The sequence below is a fragment of the Acanthaster planci genome, linkage group LG05, assembly GCF_054643075.1.
Source record: "Acanthaster planci isolate LZ-2023a linkage group LG05, COTS_SCS, whole genome shotgun sequence".
NCBI lineage: Eukaryota > Metazoa > Echinodermata > Asteroidea > Valvatida > Acanthasteridae > Acanthaster > Acanthaster planci.
This window is the reverse complement of record NC_141781.1, coordinates 20,712,511-20,732,205: the sequence shown is the minus strand read 5'-3', so window position 1 is coordinate 20,732,205 and position 19,695 is coordinate 20,712,511. Positions and strand designations below refer to the sequence as shown.

Genomic DNA, 19,695 nt, shown 5'->3' with positions numbered 1-19,695 from the left:
TGAGCGAGCGCAGCTAGCAAGCGGTCGATGTGAGTTTGAGCAGCTAGCCCCGCCAGGTATTTTTTACCTATCGAGTTAGCCACGCCCACTAGACAATCTTATTCCCCCACGCGCCCTGTGCCATTGTAATAAAGCAATGTTTCAATACTTGTTTCTTGTCCAGAGTGTCTTTTAAATATTTATTTTTATTCTTCGAATGAAAAATTACCTAAAATAGTAAAAAGTTATGTTGATGAGATCAGGGTTAATTAGTTAGTAGCCGGAGAACAAGAGAAAGAGATGTTTTGATGTTTCTCTATACCTTTTTTCCACCAAAACTGTGTATGAAATGAAACTTGTATTTTTCTCAGTTAAAAGTCTGGGTGTTCAGAGCAAAGATCGTATAGCGCCGCAAGATGGGGAACCACCATCGTAAATGTGCGTAAAACGTTGTTAATATAGAGATCAGTGGTTGTTATCGCATGGGCGCCATTCTGGTTGGACTACGTCACGCCTGCGCAGTGCATATTAATGCACAGGCGCAGGCGCTGCTACAGGCACACAGCTCGTACATGCCACATTAACGGTCGCACTCGAATGGCGCCCACCGGTGATAACACCTTTATTATATTACCCATCTTGCGCGCGCCGCTACGCGGCGCTATATATAATCTTTGGTTCAGAGCATGCGTTTTGATTACTTCATGAGAATAACATTTTTGTAATATTTTGACACGCAGTAGCATCCGACCAGTCTGGGAGCCAGTAGAGTCTGATGCGATTTTTATGAAAAACCGTACAGGTATCAATGTATTTTTTTCCTGTCAGGCCAAGTCTGCGGCCAACACATTACCAGTAATAACGACCGCGGCAGAAATATGATTTTTTTAAATTTATGCGTTACTATATTCCTTTTATTTTACTTGTGTGTAATTTGATCGCTTGTGATAAAAAGATTACCTTCGATCACGTTTTCCGAAACAAATTTGCCGACGACACAGAGGCCAGTAATAACTACAAAAATTTCCATTACCGCAGTGTCATTATAATTTGCTTGTGGATTTGATCAGCTTTGTTTGTTTTGTTGTTTTTAAGCAGTCGGCGTCCATTTTACATCAGCTTGAGGAAAAGGTACACACTCATGTTAGATCAATGTTCAATTACCTGTATTTGGACAAAGGTCAATCTAATGTACTCCAGATTAGTTCTAAAGACTAAACCATCATAATGAGCAAAGCACGCCTGGGTAATGTAAACCAAGTAGGCCTATTAGGCCAAAAAACTTCTCGGATCAGACCAAAGTTTCAGAATTGACGCGACGATGCGTTTTTGTTTGTTTTTTTATTTATTTATTTATTTTTAAGTTGGCTTTTTAAGACTGGCAACGAACACGGAAATGAGTGGCATTGCACGTCGCACGCCGGCGCCGCCATTGTTGATCAGCTCCGTATGATGCAAGATATGGCACGCCTTTGTGTTGATCATTGTTTGATCGGAATCTCAGGAATTATGTGCAGACTTCTAGGGGGATGTGTTAGGTGACAGTAGTCTAGAGTGTGTATAGGGATTGGACATGTGAGGGGGGTACCCATCGGCCCCATATCGTGCACGGTATCATCAGCTGACTGCCACTGATTTGTAGCCTACCCGTAGTCTACTGTTCGTGTTCGACATCAACGTTAAGCATTCGAAACAGATTTATCACCGGGTACGAGCGACCCACTAATTAGTCTGGTTCCTTGAACAAATTTCCCTTCTGACTTATGGATTTGTGGCCGGGAATCAGTCTATTCAGGCGATACGGAAATAGAGGGCGCTATTTTGAAAATTTTGAGGAAAAAAATTGAGAAAAAAATTGACGCGCATGTTCAAAACACTGATCAAAATCGACGCGCACTGACCAGAGACCGACTGTTTTGGGTTTTTTTTGGCCTTATGTGCATACAAGCGCGTAAAAAGACACAGACTGTTTTTTGTCTGTTATTTTGAGTCACAGTCATGCGAATCGATGACTTCATTGCTAGTAATTTTTAGAATACAACGACGTCGTCCCACCATTTTGTATAAAAGAATAACGTTTAAATGTTAAAGGGTGGGGGTATTGCTAGCTTCAATTGTAGAGTGTTTTTAACATTTTGTAAAATTATCACAATTTCCTTCTGCTGATGGCAACCCGTAGAGTGGGCATTGTACAAATCACCGCGTGATATATTATATAAGGAAAAAATTAATAACGGTAACATAGAAAAGGTCAAATTAACACGGGCAATACACTCGCCTTAATAACTTTCTGTCAACATGGTTTAATTTGCAAGTTTTTTTCACATCCAGGTGTGTGGATCGCGTTTACCTGTATGGCTAAGGTCGAATTTGAATCAGATTCAGACACGATAGCCCACAAGCAGAAGGGCATCTGCTTTAACTCCACCCTGACCCTATCTGGAGCAGGTAAATTGGACAGGTCGTGAAAACATCAAACTAAGGCCCTTCATGAAACAACATGTCGTATATTGCTTAATCCGACTTACCAAAGCTAACCTGAGAGGGAACATGTTAATTCGATCGGTTTACGAAAATGTCTTACGGTAACCCCCCCCCCAATAATGTCTTTGGTTTTCCTGAGCATTAAGGGGACATTCCCACAGGATCCTTTCATCAGTTGGCGGATCGGGGTGTTGGTTGACCAATGGGTACCATGCCTGGATTTCTGTAGCTAACAGGAACAGCATGTTTCTGTTTTCGAAACATCCACCCAGAGATGCATGGCAGTACTAACTTATTGTTTTTATTTCAATGTCTTTCACTTGCGAAACTTTGATTGTTTCAAGACCACATAATGTTTAGTGTGTAGACAATAACAGTGTCCGTTCACAACCACCGTAACTACACTTGTAACGTAAAGAAATGGATGGGATGTGTATGGTAATATAAACTTTTGTATAAAATTGAATAAAAAGACTGAAGAAGATTATATTTTCAACTATACTTGTAGTTTCTCAAGTCATTTTAACGTAATGACCGGAGTCGAGTCACTAACCAAAAAAGTCGAGTCAAGTTTTTAGTTTGAGTCAATCCGAGTCACAAATATTTGAACACAAAACTGTGAAAACAAGGGAGAAAATTTTTAAGATCTACCTCTGAGTTTCTTTCTGATACTAAAACATCACATGAACGTTATAAGCCGCCACTCTAAGTCCATGGAAATATGTTTTTTTTTGCAAAGAAGTTTGCTTTTATGTTTTGGATTTAGCTTAAGTCTTATACACTTTCCCTCGAGTCAGGTCTTCTGCAGATGCGGGACTCGAGTCGAGTCATTTACTAATTGAATTAAGCGCCAAAAGTTGTGACTTGAGTCGGACTTGAGTTGAGATCATCGACTCGAGTCATTAAAATATTCACTTTAAAAAAGTTCAACAATAATTTTAAGACCAAACATTAACGTCTTGCGACTGTTCTTGCTAGGTGTACAGGAAAACATGAGCTACCAAAACTGGGCTTGGGCTTGTCGGCGGGAGATCACTCCTTCCCATTCAGGTTCCGCCTGCCTACCAACAAGCTTCTGCTCCCCTCCTTCGAGGGCGACTACGGCCGTATCCGCTACCGGGCCAAGGCGACACTCTGCGTCTACTGGACAATCTTCAACAAGGAGCGCTCCTCGTTGAGCGCTTTCGGCGTGAGCGGACCGACGGTGAACCCAACCTCTTTCCCCAATTAAAACTCGGGGTAAGTTGTCCACGCGATAACTCTCTTCCAAGGTTCACTCTTTGTGTAACTTTACAGTTGTCCTTAATGTATGAAAATTGGGGTCCTTTTGTGTTAAGTCCCAGTTGTTGCTGATTTGTTTTAAATGGCGCTTTCAGCTACTCTGGCTATTTGCGCCAATAACTATACGTTTATTTATCTCATTACGGAGATTGGGAAGAAGGTCCAGTTTTAGAGGCAGGAGAAAACCGGAGTACCCGGAGAAAACCTGTTAAAGCGAGTATGGACTGGAAACCAAAATTTGTACTTAAAGCTTGGTTCTCAGTATTGCATGCGTTAAGTGTATAGAAAAGTACACTTTTATAACAAAAAAGCAACGTTACAAAATATATATATATAAAAATCCGGGAGTATTTCATGCACAAATCCATGCAACATTTGAGCTTTTCTCTTCAGGATCACATGGCAGTTTTACACAGTTGAATATGGAAATTTGAATCAGTATGAACAATCAAAGAGGCGCCAAGATATGAGTTGAAAAATAACAAACTAAATATAAAACTAGAGTTAGCTGAAACACCAAAGTGCATTTTCAAGGATTGTGACAAAAAACAGCAAAACTTTCAGTGCACGAATCCTTAAGTTAATATCTTACTTCTCTCGCCCGTTTAAGTTCATCGGCATACAAAGTGACGTCCCCTGTTAAACTTGGTGCTCCTGCATGTCTTTCAATTTCTTCATTACGTTTCTGGTGTGACAGTTTGACCAAACTTACGCAGATATTCTGGAGAGTACCAGAAAACTCTGTATATTCAGATCTGTTAGAGTAGAAATCTCCTTTGACACGATCCAATGAGGAATTTTGTTTGAGACAAGTGTGCTCCTGTTTTTTTTTTTTAAATGTGCACCGTTACACTGAAAAATTGCCTGGGTTAAATTTTAACCCAAGGAAGGGTGAAAACTGCAACTACCCAAATATGCGCTGTGTTAACCCAACTTGGGTTGAGAACTGCTTTCTGTTTCAGTTTTCACCCACAAAATGAGTGTATATTAACCGTTGTTGAAAAAACCTGAACTTGCACCCGAAAGTGACTCTAAAAAACCCATTGCGCTGATTCTCTAAGTTCTGTTTAAAACAGACAAAGAATCGGTAGTTTTTATTTGACTTCGTCATGTATGATATGGCACGTACTTTGGAGATAATATTATATAATTTCCTGATGATATGAATCAATATTTTGTGATGTCTTCATACCGATAATCGATATCGCTCGGTTACCTCGTGTTTATAACTACAGATATGTCCCGTCCAGCTCAGAAATGTATTTACTCTGATTACCATTTCCGCTCTGTAATGACCGCTTTACTCGCAAATGACTCGCGCGTGATTATCATTCCACGGTTTGAGTCACACCCAAAGTACACCTTGTTATTTGCGTGTGACTTGAAATGAGTTTTGACACACTGGTGCGCGTTGTGTCATACAAATTAAAGTCCGATATACGTCTACATACCAGTGAGAAAGCGGTTGATGTCGAGAATAACACGAAATGATGTAAGTGCAACTCGGGATTGCGATAGACTGATAAGGCATTTTAAATTCGTGCTCTCTTCAGAAATTTATTGTACCAGTGTCTTCATAGCCTAAATTTTTATAGAGAGAAAAAATTCCCCTGATCCCTTGGCGAGATGCGTGACGCTAGTTCATTGGTCATTCAGGGTGAACTGAATAATTCAAGCCCCATTGAAAACAGTGTTTGGAGCCCCTCAGGCCTCTAACACAAAAAATAATGTGTTGTTATGCCCTTCAGGTGTCACTTGTTGGACTTTCAAATGTTAGTAGGTTAACCAGTTAAATTTTTATTACCCACCAAAACCACACTAAACCCCTGCCCAAAGTGAACGTTTCCAAGCCCGTCAGCAGCCATTTTTAAAACGACGTTCCTCCACTTTTTCAGGCTCTTCGGACAACTTTTCAATAGTATTTGTGTCTGCTGTGCCCTCGGATGGGAGCAGCTAAATCTAGGGAGTTAATTTTGGGCCATACTTACATAATCTCACAATTTATTGGGCCACTGAAACTCCTCTTTTCAAAGAATTTGTAGGGGTACTCTTTGAGCGCCCCGTTCGGCGTAGAATTCGCCTTGAATTGGGACAGTGCTTCCCTACGTCAAGTGATCACCTGACATTCTTTAATCTTTATTTTTAGTACATTACGTCATGAAGTCATGTGAGTATTGCAACGTGACCGGAGGAGTTTGTACCAGTAAAAAATAGACAAAATGCTTATGGAAAGCTATTCCTGACGATGGAAGTTCCTACTTCCATGCCCTGATTGTCAGTTATATTCCACCGTGTTTGCTATAAAAGGAACCAGTATGATGCCTGGTGTCTCATTACGTCGTGCTTAATTATTTTCCTACCTTCAGACGCGACGTAGGCCTACATCAAGTACATGTAGCTTAGTTAGCACTGATTCAGTGATTGACTTAGCGGGTGATTTCGATGCAAAGTTCCGTCACTTCCGTAATACATAAAAAGTTTAAGACAGAAATACTGGAACAATAGGCTATATATATGACATAATGAGCAAACCCAGTCTGTGCATATTTTTCGACAAGGTGGGAGCCGTGTACTCCCGTGATGACATCATTTCAGGAAAGGTGAAAGTAAAAGTTGGCAACCAGGGCTTGGAGAACATTAAAGGTAGGACAAGTTGGATTGCCTGGACCATTACTTAAAGCCCGTAGAATGGTAGAATCGTACATCATGCATGTGAAGAGAATGTTGTATCCTGACTGCACGTCAGCGGTTGAATGCAAAGTCTATGGGAGTCAATTTCCTCTCAAACTTGGAAATTTTGCTCAGTCCAAAACTCATGTGTTTTCTTCATTTTTGCAATCATATTATATGATGAAAAAAGTGGAGGCAGGAAGCAGCATTCTAAATTCCACAAATTATACCCTGCTTTAACCTCACCTCTGCTTGTTCCCTGTAAAAGAATTCCTAATACAGACGCGGCCACACTGATGTTTCCCTGCAGTTACCTGTTTGCCATTTGGAAGCAATAAAATGACATAAAAAGTCAAATTTAGCGGGGAAGACATTGAGGTATTCAACATAAAAAAGGCTTAGAATTTTTCGGATCAGTCTCACCATGCTCACATGGTTTGTGCACATGGCTTACGTATATGGAACAATTTCCTTTCCCTGTCTGTCCCTTGTCACTCCTGCAACTTGGTACTTAGAAACATGTAAACAGGACCCTGTGTTTACTCCTCTGTTGCAATACAAAGGGGACCAGTTTATGTGTCAACTTGATACTGAACCTCATTTTTTTGCCTAACACTCAAATTCTGGAGCGATGAGCCCCACAGTCTACAGGTGCTATTACCTTGGGTGAAACCAAGAAATTCTGAAATGGCCCCATTGCGAACATGGGCCGTTTGAAACGAGTTCTAGACACGGACGTCACTTGACAAGCTTTGCATAAACCCTTGTGAAACTGGTCTGAAGCATTGCGAGTGCATTTGGAGTAAATATTTTCCACTACTTTCCCATCAGAATTGATTTGTAAGGACACGTTATCACTTTCTGATAACGCAGTGGCAGGGAAAAAAATTAGCGATGTGAATGGAACTCTCGGTGGCAATTTTTTTCACCACAATTGGGCACTTTTCAGCATTTTCTCTGCAAATGACCTCTGTATGGATATCCTCAGGTGTGTGGATTCAGTTTACCTGTACTGCCTGGGTGAAAATCAGTTCAAGCTATGACAATGAAGACCACGAGCAGAGGCATCAGTACCTCAACTCCACTCTTTGTGTTTTTGGAGCAAGTAAGTTGATGGGCTTTCCCCCAAAATTGACCGAACCCTTGAATTCATTTTATCACTACTGTAATTTCTGTTGCCTTTGAAGTGAATTGGGAACTTGTTAGAAGCTGCTGTCTCTAGTTTGTCATATTGGTCTTTGAACTAATTCTTCTTTGCTTTTGAATGTGTAATTTTTTATTGGATTCACGTATTATAAATAAATAATGCCATTTTTAAGTTAACAGATCATTTATTGGGAGATATGCATTTGGAACCGTTAATATTTGTGCACATCTATTTCCAAGCCTTAAAAAGTGTTATAACAAACTGAACTTTCCACGTGAAATTTCTTTTGCAAAATTAGTCTTAAACTCTGTAATAAAAAGAAACAAACACACACAAAAGTTAGCCATATTTTGTTCTCTGATAGGAAAAAGTGAATCGGCAAAACCGGGCTTGAGTCTGTCCGCAGGAGATCACTCCTTCCCGTTCAAGTTCCGCCTCCCTAACGACAAACCCCTCCCTGCCCCCTTCGAGGGCGTCCACGGCTATGTCCGCTACCGGGCCAAGGCGACCCTCTGCATCAATCGGGTAATCCTCAATAAGGAGCACTCCACCGAGAGAGCGTTCAGCATGCATGGACCGACAGTGGACCTCAACAGCATGCCCAGGTTAAATCTCAAGGTTTGTCCTAAAAAATTTCATTTACTACTCAACAATCACCAATGCGCCCTAACGTGGTACAGTTGCATTTATGTTTTCTTAGTTCAACTCTTTTGCTCTCGAACTCAGATTTTTAGAAGACAGAAAGCCTATTACTTCTGTCACAAATTGGGACTGTCTAGTTCGTCATCTCTTAAGAATGATTTGTAATTTCACTTCAAAAGCAAATTTAAACTGTTCAGAATTAAATGTTTAGGAATAGATGTTCACAATTAGTGTAGGTTTTGCGTTAATCGGCTTTGCATCAGACACTTGATTTTTATTCCAGAAGAAAATCGTCTAGAACTCTTTATACCCAAAACAAGGAAATCAACAGGGATTCTTTATTCCTTCTAAGAAAGTCAGACTAGTTTTTCGGAAGTAGGGCACAAGGGGAAAGTCAAATGTCAATCAGTGTCCAGCATTTACTTATAATTTTTCTCGCATAGGCTCCAGTAAGTTGCAGGACCGACGTTCGCAACCTGTTCGGACTTGGCATGACCACCGGCACGGACGTCACCTTTTGCCTCCCCAAGAGAGGCTACATCCCCGGCGAGAATGTCATTGTGACTGGTCATGTGAACAACGCAAGCGGGAAAGAGCAGCGAAATATCGAAGTGGCCCTTATCCAGGTAAGTTGTGGTATTGCATCGAGACAAAAACTGGCCAAAAGCCAATTGACCATCTGATAATCATTGGCAATGTACGAATGCTGTGTAAAACCCTTGTTGTACAAGATAATGGAAGTGATTTCCTGCCGATGACCGACCCCTTTACAGTGTGTAAGTTGCCATGCGTTCAAATCGAGGATAAAAACACTAGGGGATTCACTGTCCTCTGAAGGAGGCCTTTTCTTGAAAATGGCCCTCGAACTCACAAGTAGGCTAGGGGGGGGAGGAACCAACTGGGGCCATGGCCCCTCCAAAAAAGTGGCAAGTTTTTTATTTTTGAAAAAAAAAATGAAAGGCAGTTTTTGGAAAGATATCATTTCCCTGCCTTCCAAAAAGTGAAAAAGTGTCAAAATTTTACCTCGCACTCAGAAAGGCCGCAAAAGTTCAAGAAATTCCCAAATTTTGGGGCTCTTAAAAAAAGTTGGCCCTCCCCCCCGATAAGTTGCGTCCAGATCCACCCTTGTACTCCCACGACATTGTGTGCACCCCGTCCTCTGACTGAATCTCAATGTACGGTTGTGTAGTGATTTCTGTTCTCATTTCATTCCATTTTCTTGAACCTTTTCTATGATTGAAGGAAACGACCTACAGAGTCGAGGAGTTTCTGGTGGATGCCACAAACGTCCACAACAGGAGACTGTCGAGGTCATTCGGCAGTGTCGCTTGTCCTCAGGGCAAGGTGACGCCCTTCAGAATGAAGGCCCTGCATATCCCACCCAGCGTGCCGGCCTCGGGAATGCCTGGTTGCCAGATGATTAACGTCCAGTATTACGTCAAGGTAAGCAACACTTACAGCCTGGAAAATAGCCTGTAAAAAAATAACATAAAAAATAACCAACCTATCAAGATGGAGCCCTCTGTCTTATGAGGACGGTGAATTTAATTTTGTCTGTTATATTTGGCTTGTGGTTTTCAAACCACTAAGCACCAGATCTAGCAACATGATCTGGCTGTACGCAGGTGCAGCTGGTAGGTAACCCGCAAAGAGCCGGGTTGTTTTGGGACCATATCACAGTTGGAGTACCCCAAGAACTCGGCTGTCCCATGCATGATTATTTTAACATTTAGCAAGCAAGTGAAGACACTCCTTATCAGTACCATTGTGAATTTTTAACTTAATCGGACATGTGGCATTGCCGTTGTGGATGAGTGCCTTGGCTCATCTTCAGCTGATACCCCATGTATTTTGTACTCGAACAAAATCTGAGAAGTCTGCATGGAGGTGGCCTGTGTAGGAGTAGGTGCATATTATCAAGTTGTTCAGATCAAACTAAAAGTGGATACGAATTCAACATTTTCCCCCCCAGTGCAATACATCAGGCTGCATTGAAACACTGTTCCGGTTAACGGTTGGCACGGTACCACTCCGTGATGTGGCTGCCCCGGCAGTACCACCTGCAGTGGATGCAATACCATCGGCACCTCAGCTGGACAAAGCAAACACAGGGGCTCATCAGATTCCATGTCCTCCAGTTGTAAATGGTGAGAAGACATGAGCATTAAAGGGTCTGTGTAATGGATTTGAAATAGGCATTGTTGCCTGCGGCTATGGCTATCTTCCTTGATGGGGTTGTGTTTATGACAAAAACTGTCGCAGCCACAAAATACCTGATCCAAGAATGATGATGGACTGCAAAGGATTTTGGAAATGTGACAATATGTCACTGTGAGCTTGACAAAAGGGAGTTGTCATTTTGAAAAACACCCCTCACATTGTAAAAGCTTGATTGTTAGGCAGATATTATAGAGAAGCTGATTTGTAAGTGACAGGTATTTTAATTCACGTGGAAAATGAAAGATATCAACCAAAATGCTTGATTGAACAAATGATTTAAGTCCTGACCTGTTTTTCTATGTCCATCATGTCCTCATAGGTTTGGCCTCCCGTTTTGATGACGCCCCACCAACGTATGAGGAGGCCATTGGCAGCCGAACGACGTTAACCAACGGTGTCAAACACTGATGACCTTTTCTAATGTTTGATAATTTCTGGTGGCAGTCACACAATCACACATTCACTAAGGATGGAGGAGGCGGTGTTAACAGACAGTGTGGGAGGCCTGAGAGCTGCCTCAAATGGATGTGAACCTCAACATGTATATGGGGGCATTTTTAGACAAAAATTCCCGCTGTAAAGTGTTTAAATAACCAGTTTAGAAGGAGGAAGAAGGAAAAGACATTGAATTTTTTTTTTTAAATTGAAAGAGTGGGAGTTCTCTGACTTGTAAAACAGTAATTAAAGAGCTGTGCAACATGTACAGTTGAACCTCGTTAATAAGAGCACTGTTAATACAATATTCTGCTTGAGACAAGGACATTTTTAAGTCCCGATTCTTTCTTTTTTCATTGTTTTCATTTCTGTTATATCAAAGTAATTTGCCAAAGGACCTCGTGTTAACGAGTTTTGACTGTAATCCACACTAAGTGAAATTAGAAGAACAATCAACTATTCGAAGATGTCATCAGCGGGACATCTGTGCCCTCCGTTTCTGCCCTGTTGACTGTCATTTCTTCACAAACATTTTAATTGTTACTTTCTTCAGCATTCATAAATACCTAAAATAGTTTAGCCATTCCTATTGGTCGATGGAGAACCCAGTCTTAAACGAACATTTACGAATAAGACTGGCCAAGCACATATTTATTATTTCCCTTAGTTTTGCGAGAATGAAAGTTGCCAACCAATATTAAAAATTTAAAGCAGTATGGATGGAGGATTTTGTACAAATTAGTGTAAGCTGTACCGATATACCTTCATACTTTATCAAGAAATATTCCATTTTTAAAATTTTATTTTTAAATTATACAAACAGCTATTTCATATGTGAAAACTTATTAACTGCAATATGTTTATTCTTTAATAAATTGAATTTGAGTTTTTCTTTTAGTTTTGTGGAGCATTCTGTTTGGTCATTCTGTTTCTGGTTGGCTTTTTTTGTATCCTTTCTGTTAGATTGTTTCATGCAATTTGCAGCCACCTAACTTAAGAGGCGCTACGCATGTACAAGACCTCACTAGTGCATTGCCAAACTGGAATTTATTTGAATCGATTTTAGCTGTCAAACTCATTTGCTTTGAAAAATCTAGAAAGAAATTCAAGAACTGTTTTAGGAAGACAAAAAGAACATGTTTGTTGTTTTGCTGACAGGGACCAAAAGAAAATGTTGGGCTTTGTTTGGTTTTTGAAATTCATTTAGTTCCAAGCTGGCACAATAAAAGTGCGGGCGCTAATTATTTCTTGGTTGCAACCAGATATCATAGGCCGTTTTCGAATACTCGACTTGGGCTCCGTCGCAGGTTCACCTGTTTTTTACTTCCAGACTTTGAGTTTGTAAGCGCAATAGTAAGTCTGATAATGCCACAAAAGATCAAGTAAGATGCAAAAGAGCCAAATATTACAGCATTTCAATTTAAGTTATACGCTTCAGGCCCACAATCGGAGATTGGTTTCCTATATGAAGGCTGCGACGGAGACGAAGTCGAGTATTGGAAAACGGCCAAAGTGGGGTCGCAACTGGTCGCAAAATAGAGCGCCACCAATATTTCGACAACTTTGCAAAACTCTTGCATCGATTTGGAAAGGTGATACATGTATTTACACACTGAACAACAAATTTAAATTTTTCTTCGTGTTTTGTGTATGTATAAGTAAAATTTAATCCTTTCGTAAAAGAACAAATATTATTCAGTTGAGTTAATCAATTAGCTGCCACTTGTATTGTAAAAATTGCGCCAGGAGCGAAATAAACTGAAAGATTAAACAACGAAAGATCTTATTGGCTTTTGTCGAGCAATTCCTGTCAGTTCGCCAGAATAAGCCAATCAGAGAAGGCCTCGGTAAAAGCTCCATGACAATGTCATGTTTACGTCTGGCGTGTAGTGTAGTGAAAGCGTGAACAGGGCATGCCGAGTTTTGTTAACATATTATTTCATCGTTTACTGTAATTTTTTGAGGACCCTAGACAAGGAGTGGGATGAGTGACAGTCGGAGAAGACGGAGCAGTAACGGGGCGAAGCAGAGGTTCGGAAATGGGGCTAGCGAAGGAGACTCTACAACTGGGAACAGGCATGACAGGATGAGTTCGAAGCCTCCATTTTCTCCCGGGCACGGCCATGCCTATGCTGGTGGTGGGCATGGTGGGGGAAATTCGTCGAGCATGTCAAGTACATGTAGGTCCGGCATGTCCGGTGAACGTGAAAGGAGCAACTCTGGCAAGTCGGGCAGTTCTGCCCCCTCGACTCCTCGAGGGAAGTCCTTTAATTCAAAGGTTAGATGCCTCCCTTTCGTCAATAGCTGCCATTATTAAACACCTGTTAACAAATGGTTAAGACAAAAGTTTTCAATAATAAAATGTCATGTCATGCCCTTAATTGATAATTCAAATTGCTTTGACGTAAATGTAAAATGGTCATTTAACAATAAATAACAGGAAATTGGTCATTGTTGCACATATTCATGTATCATGACTAACGTAACATGGCAGCTTCTCTTTGCATTTAGGCCTAGGCTAGTAGGCCTAGTACTAAGGCATAAAAAAATAATTTTGGAAGTTCAGAGGCCCAGGTGGACTCCCTTACCGTAATAATAATTTATTCATTTATAAAGCGCAAATTTCATATAGATATATGTTCAAATGCGCTGTTCAATGAAGACATTAAGCATGGAACAATGAATATAGTTGAGCCGATGGCATACAAGGGCGCCTCGGGCAGCCGCCAAATGACCCATATTCACCAACATCAGTAAAGAGGAGACAGTAAGAAGCAGTTGCAGTTTTAGAGGTGGGAGGAAAACCCCAGAGGAATGTTCTAGGTAAAACCCACGGAGTCAGGTAGGGACTGAAAACCCAATCCACATGTGGACCGGGCCGGGAATCGAACCCGGGACCACAGAGGTGAAAGGCAAGGAAAGAACTACCTTGCCAACCTGACTACTACGTTATGGAGGGAGTCCAGGAGGTGCACAATCGGGCGAACAATTTATAACTAAAATTTGCAACATTTCTACCTTTTCCAAGGAGCCAAGTTCACGTCTGTAACTCCTATGTGTCCTTATCTCCATGGCTGGTGGGTTAAGCAATTTGACATATCACCACCAAAGACAAAAACGGGAAAATAAAGTCGGACGTAACGTTAATTCTGGCCATTGTTGTGGACTGTTTTCAGCCATCCTCGAGTGCAGTTCGTACGGTGTGCATGCGCAACTACATGTACCTGGCGCACGAGATTCCAAGCTGCGTACACACTAATCAAAACTACATGTTCTGACTGGAACCAGCAGAACTGAAGTCTGACCAAATCCACTGGTAGAAAAGGAAAGGCCGATCAACAGAACGATTTGTGCGTGATCGCTACTTACCGCACGTGCGCACACCAGTATTGCCTCTGCATACTGTGTTCCCGATCAGTATAGCATCGCTCTCGCCTGTTCATCACAATCATCATGCCCGCAATGTAATCCTCTTTTTATTCTTCAATTATCAAGATAAGTTACTGTTTCATTTTAATAAAAACTGGATCTCTACAATATTGTGTATTTACATGTATATATCTTTAACCAATAGAACTCTACAAACAAATTAAACATGTTCAACACTTCAAAGAGAGATTGTTGATGAAGTTCCTCCCATACAACTACATGTACATGGACAAGAACCCTGCATATACAAAGCCTTCTTCACTAACCAAGGTTATGCTTATAAAAGAGCAGGTTGTGTTGCAAATTTATGTTTATAAACCGAAATTTAAAGCAGAACAAAATATGAACATTTTAGGGGTAACCGATAGTGGGTTAAATGGTCAGTCTGAAGCCCCCAATCCGACAAAAACGGAACTGTATTTTTTATATCTGCTCGGTGGCAGGCAGGTTAAAGTACCAGTCACAGCCTCAGTGTAGCAGGCGAGCAACAGACCTTCACTGGAAATAGCGCACTTGTAGTTCGTGCACGCAGCTCAGATTCCTGTACTGTGGGTGCGTGCACTTTACAAGTAGACTCAAGAAAGGATGAATTACGTCTACAAAAGTAATGCTTTCTCTAACTTATTTTCCTCGATTTTGCAGTCCATGGTTCATTCTGAAATTCCTAAACCCCCCAGACGCAAAGATAAGGCCACAAAGAACTTGTTGTAAGCGTGAAAAATTAGTTTCTTCAACAAGATGAACCAAGAACAAATTAGAACCCAAGTTGTGGTCGTTTTGTTCACAACTTTTATGCCCTGGACGTCAGTCGTAATGAAATGAAGACAACATCCAACCTGGGCTAGGGTATAACCAGCTCAGTTGCAGAATATCCCCCTACCCCGTAGGATCAACCTCATAGCCAGGAACAGGTCAAAGTGTCACACTCTTCTCAAGGGATTTTCACCTTGTACCCACGTAACCAGTCATTCCAGGGGTCGTTTTTTAGTGTGGCTGGGTATTCTGCAGTTACTCCATATAACTGATTAAAGTTAAAGCAGGCCTAAGTTAGATGTCATTCTTGACCAAAAACTACGGCCATCTGCCTGAAATTCATGTACGTGTACATGTATTCGTACCGGTCAACTGGAAGGCCTACCTTGTCACACTGACTGCTTACATTTTCATTGAAAAGAAATTCATTTATTCCTCAGTTTGAGGTACATTTGTTTTTAAGTCATAGTTTTAACCTGCTGACAGGCCGATGTTTGGATGGATGTGAAACATTTTCTCTCATATTTCTGCCGTTGTGCATTTTACTGTCATGACACGTACATGTACATGTATACATGTAGATAGGTGGATTTTCCAAGTCTTGACTTTGTTGTTGTGACCCGATCGACATTGTTCAGGGAAAAAAAATCTCCCTGGTTTGAAAAATAAAACAATGCCCAAAACAGTATGTACATGTGTGTATTCCAGGGCACCTACATGTACATTTACATGTGTGTATTCCAGGGCACCTACATGTACATGTTCCGGTATGAAGCATTCTGTAGTCTGCCTGCTTTCATTTGTTTCTGAAATGAACTGACAAAAGTCACTGCATCAGTTTGATCATGCTGTAGTTTGGATCCTTCAGTTGTCTGTTGACCTTCAAAAAGACAGCGGGCTTACTTTTCTCATGTTTGTAGATGGCTGTGATATCTGATGCAGTGCATATTGACAATGGATTTAGATCTTCTGTTTGCTCATTTGGTACATGTGTATGATAAGACCTGCTCAATTACAGCACTAAATGAATCTACATGTAGGTGTGGTACCTGTTGAGTATTAAAGTACAGAGTGCTGGCGCATGACCCATTTATACACATCTGTATGTTAGACTGTACGTATGTTTCAAACAATTGGTAATGTTAATGTGACTACTCAAGTACCTAGCATCCGAGAAGCGCTACATTGTATAGTATGCATGAAGTAAATGTTCAGCCATCAGCACTGGTCATCATGGTCATGGTGATGTGGACAGCCGTCAGATCTCTACATGTACACCTACAATCTCTGAAGTGACTGGGAATTTCAACAGTCTGTTAAGCGCAGCAAGTTGCTTCCATTTGAAAATGTTGAAGCTGTGTGCATGCATCACATGTAACACATTTCAATCGTTCATCACATCTTTTACCAAGCTACTCGTTGGAATTTAGGAAAGAACTGAGACGTCCCAGTTTTCTCTGAAGTCTCTGTTATTTTGTGGAATCGGCAGCAAAGTACTCTAAATTTGAAGCAGCGGTGAATTCTTCAATCTGATCGGTTAACAGTCTCACAACTTCCAGAACAGTCAATCCATGCTCCGTGACTGTTAGTGCTGTCCCATTGTTGTGCAGCATGGGTGATGTCATAGCTATATTTCACCTTGATCTCCATTGACTCATGGAGCTGTTATCTGGGGAGACGTGGAAGTGAGACCAGCCCAGGGATGTTTGTTTTCGATCGTCACAGTTGAACAGATCAGTAGACAAGCCAACACTTTGTGCAGATCTATACATGAACAGTACCACTACATGTACACACATGTACAGTACGTTCACGTCGCTGCAACTCTGTCAGGTGGAGAAGTTGAAGACTTTCCTACATGTCCACATGCCAGCTTTGCATCCATGAGCCTCGTACGTGCAGTCACCACGTGTCCGTTCTTGGGAGATTCAGATATGGTTGTGCATAAATGATGACCCCCAAAAAAACCACCTTGGAAACCTTGAATCGCCACGTGTAGGTTTACATGTTGGCAGCTACTGTGCAGCATTTCAAAGTCCAAGCAGTTGTCTGTCAGAGATACATGTACACAGTACTTGTGCACGTACTGCCTAGATAACGTTTTCCGCAACATTTTGCAGTGACAGCAAACTAGCACTTGACTGTGACATTGCATTATGGAGGTGAATACATTTTTTGTTTCGTTATTTGGTAATTAAAATACAGATGGGATTTCAAGCTATTCATGGTGACAGACGACTAAGATGGAAAGCTTGCGGTAAGCACCATGCAATATCTCTTTTTGAGTCTGTATGGCTCTGATAAGAACCGGAGAGGCTCAACGTTTCGGACAGTGAACTCAGGAGACTGAACCAGTACCTCCAACCAGCGTATAAGCCCCACTCCCTGTCGGCATCTCTTCAGTCTCCTGACGACGGACAGAGCACACTGTCCGAAACGTTGAGCCTCTCCGGTTCTTATCAGAACCATACAGACTCAAAAAGAGATATTGCCTGGTGCTTACCGCAAGCTTTCCATCTTAATTAAAATACGTTCTTTGAACCGAGAGCCACTTTGTCTCTGCATGCCTTGACAAAAAGTAACTTCTCTTGTATGGTTGCAGGCATCCTACACACGTTCCCAGAGCTACGACAAAGTGCGGCGCATCGTCAGCGAGGAAGGGAGGCAGGCGCGCAACCTTGTCACCTGGAACGTACCCGTGGACTACAGCGACGACAGTGACAATGACGGTGAGGAATTGCCACTCGGTGCGGCATGTGACAGGCCCAGAACGGAATTTAGATTTTGTGTCCTCCACGCGGGGGGAGAAAAGCCACAGTTTTTGCAAATCATACATGTATGTCTGGATTCAGAGGCATAGTGTGTTGCACGTACCACTCTGATCCACTTTTTTTGACAAGTACCGATAAAGGATACATGTAAACGGCTAAGAAATATCTGCCTGTTTATTACTCTGCCCTCCTGTACACTTGTAAGCAATTGTAGGCATGTACATGTACCTATACATGTACACTTCGTATTACACCTTCCCACCGACCAGCCCATAATGCCCTCAACATTGTAAGCTATTGTTAGTAACCTACATGTATGGACTTGTTTCACTGGCTGTAAATTTAATTCATCCTCGGAGGTTCACGGAAAGAGTCCATGCACATGTACATGTAGGTGAGCATTTAACAGATAATGAAAGTCAAAACCCGCATCATTCTACCCTCCAAAGTGTAGGCCCCCTGCTCTCTTTTTTTGCGTCACTTCTTGAAAGTGGCATGCTTGATTGGTGTAAAAAATCATTCCAAGAGATCTCTCTCATAGGGCACCGATCTTTGGAGGAAGATTACGGTGTGCAAATATTCTGTATACGCGTGCGTGTTGATCCATCTGTATGCATTTGACATGCAGTGCAGCGTTATGAAACTTTAATGTCCAAAATGCTGATGCACCTGTTGATCTGTGGGAGGTGACGAGATTTAAGAGAGACCTACAGGCGTTTCACAGTCTTTTGCCCATTCATAGCTTTCTATGCCAAACCCTCACAAGTCTTTCTTGATAGAAACCTAGTGGTAATCACCACCTGCAATTTGAAGCAAGTGTAAACTTATACGTACTTGTAGTTCACATGCAAAAGCTTAATATCAAATGACTGACTGTTGGCAATTATAATGTGGTGGTTTTCAGGTAAGCCCGAAAGGCGCCGGAAACCCAAAGCCAGAAGCAGTGCCAGCACCCGCAGCGCGTGCCTGACGCCGCGGGCTGGCGCCATCGCTGCCGCCCCCCGCAAGAAGGGCATCGACAGCCCACGCGACAGCCCCAGGGACAGCCCCAGAGACCCCCCGCAGGTCGCCGAGGCCTCGAAGCCCGACCGCAAGACTGCTGCGCCTGGTAACTCCGGCACGGCAGCCGCTGCGGCCGCGGCCAAGAAGGTGGACCTGCGGGCCCGCTACTGGGCGTTCCTCTTCGACAACCTGCAGCGGGCGGTGGACGAGATCTACCAGACGTGTGAAGCGGACGAGAGCATCGTGGAATGCAAGGTACAGTGTTGCACCACAGCCATTAAGTTATGAACCGGGATACTGGACGCATTGCTCGGGACTCAACAGGTGATAAGGTTTTCTTGGACCCTAAATCACAAGCAAGGAAGCAGATGGTCTGTCTTCTTTGTATTATTAAGTTACATTACCTGTATCTGCAGCTTCTGAGCTACGTGTACTGTGTGAAATTTGGAAAAAAAAACACGGAAAGTCAAGTGTCAGAGGTCATGAGTTGCCTTGATTGACCACTTTGTCCCAACAGGAAGTTATCATGATACTCAAGCGGGCCACCCACGACTTTGAGTCCCTCATCAAACGCATCAACGTCCAGAAGGACTTCGAGAAGTGCGACATTGAGAACAGGTATGTCTGAGGTCTGCCCTGTTCTTCTCTGCCTGGTTGCAGTGACAGTACGGTTTGGGATTGTCGTTTGATACTAACCGACACCAGCAGCCGTTTTTTTCTCTTACTACTGCAGAACTGTTGCAGAATACTGTGCACACTAGGGTTTTGTAGTTCTGCCCTCACAAGTTGTTTAAAAAGTCATCGCAAGTCCACCACAGGTCGTCCAGTCTGAAGCCACATCACAAGCTGTTTGATTGAACTCTGACAAAGGCATATCTGTTG

The 19,695-nt window shown here is 42.1% G+C and overlaps 2 protein-coding genes across 8 annotated transcripts in view; both read left to right on the top strand.

Moving 5' to 3' along the window:
- Nucleotides 1-5,902: 5,902 nt before the first annotated feature.
- On the top strand, nt 5,903-11,755 carry LOC110984166 (arrestin domain-containing protein 1-like). Its single transcript, XM_022244043.2, has 7 exons — nt 5,903-6,387; nt 7,403-7,519; nt 7,926-8,179; nt 8,647-8,829; nt 9,446-9,646; nt 10,176-10,350; nt 10,743-11,755. The coding sequence occupies exons 1-7, from the start codon at nt 6,267-6,269 to the stop codon at nt 10,829-10,831; spliced, it is 1,140 nt and encodes a 379-aa protein (XP_022099735.2). The 5' UTR covers nt 5,903-6,266; the 3' UTR covers nt 10,832-11,755.
- A 978-nt stretch (nt 11,756-12,733) lies between these two features.
- scaper (S-phase cyclin A associated protein in the ER) overlaps nt 12,734-19,695 on the top strand; it is a 101,496-nt gene continuing 94,534 nt past the window's right edge. For all 7 annotated transcript variants that reach the window (XM_022243971.2, XM_022243970.2, XM_022243969.2 and 4 more), the window contains exons 1-4: nt 12,734-13,136; nt 17,643-17,769; nt 18,716-19,068; nt 19,331-19,431. In XM_022243971.2, coding sequence (XP_022099663.2) covers nt 12,843-13,136; nt 17,643-17,769; nt 18,716-19,068; nt 19,331-19,431 — 875 coding nt within the window. In that variant the 5' untranslated portion in view covers nt 12,734-12,842. The remainder of the gene's footprint in view (nt 13,137-17,642; nt 17,770-18,715; nt 19,069-19,330; nt 19,432-19,695) is intronic.

Bases quoted from the DNA above. Each gene is read 5' to 3' on its own strand.
- LOC110984166 (XM_022244043.2), top strand. From the start codon at position 6,267: ATGAGCAAACCCAGTCTGTGCATATTTTTCGACAAGGTGGGAGCCGTG. The intron at 6,388-7,402 runs GTAGGACAAGTT...GGATATCCTCAG, and splicing joins GGGCTTGGAGAACATTAAAG to GTGTGTGGATTCAGTTTACC. The intron at 10,351-10,742 runs GTGAGAAGACAT...ATGTCCTCATAG, and splicing joins ATGTCCTCCAGTTGTAAATG to GTTTGGCCTCCCGTTTTGAT.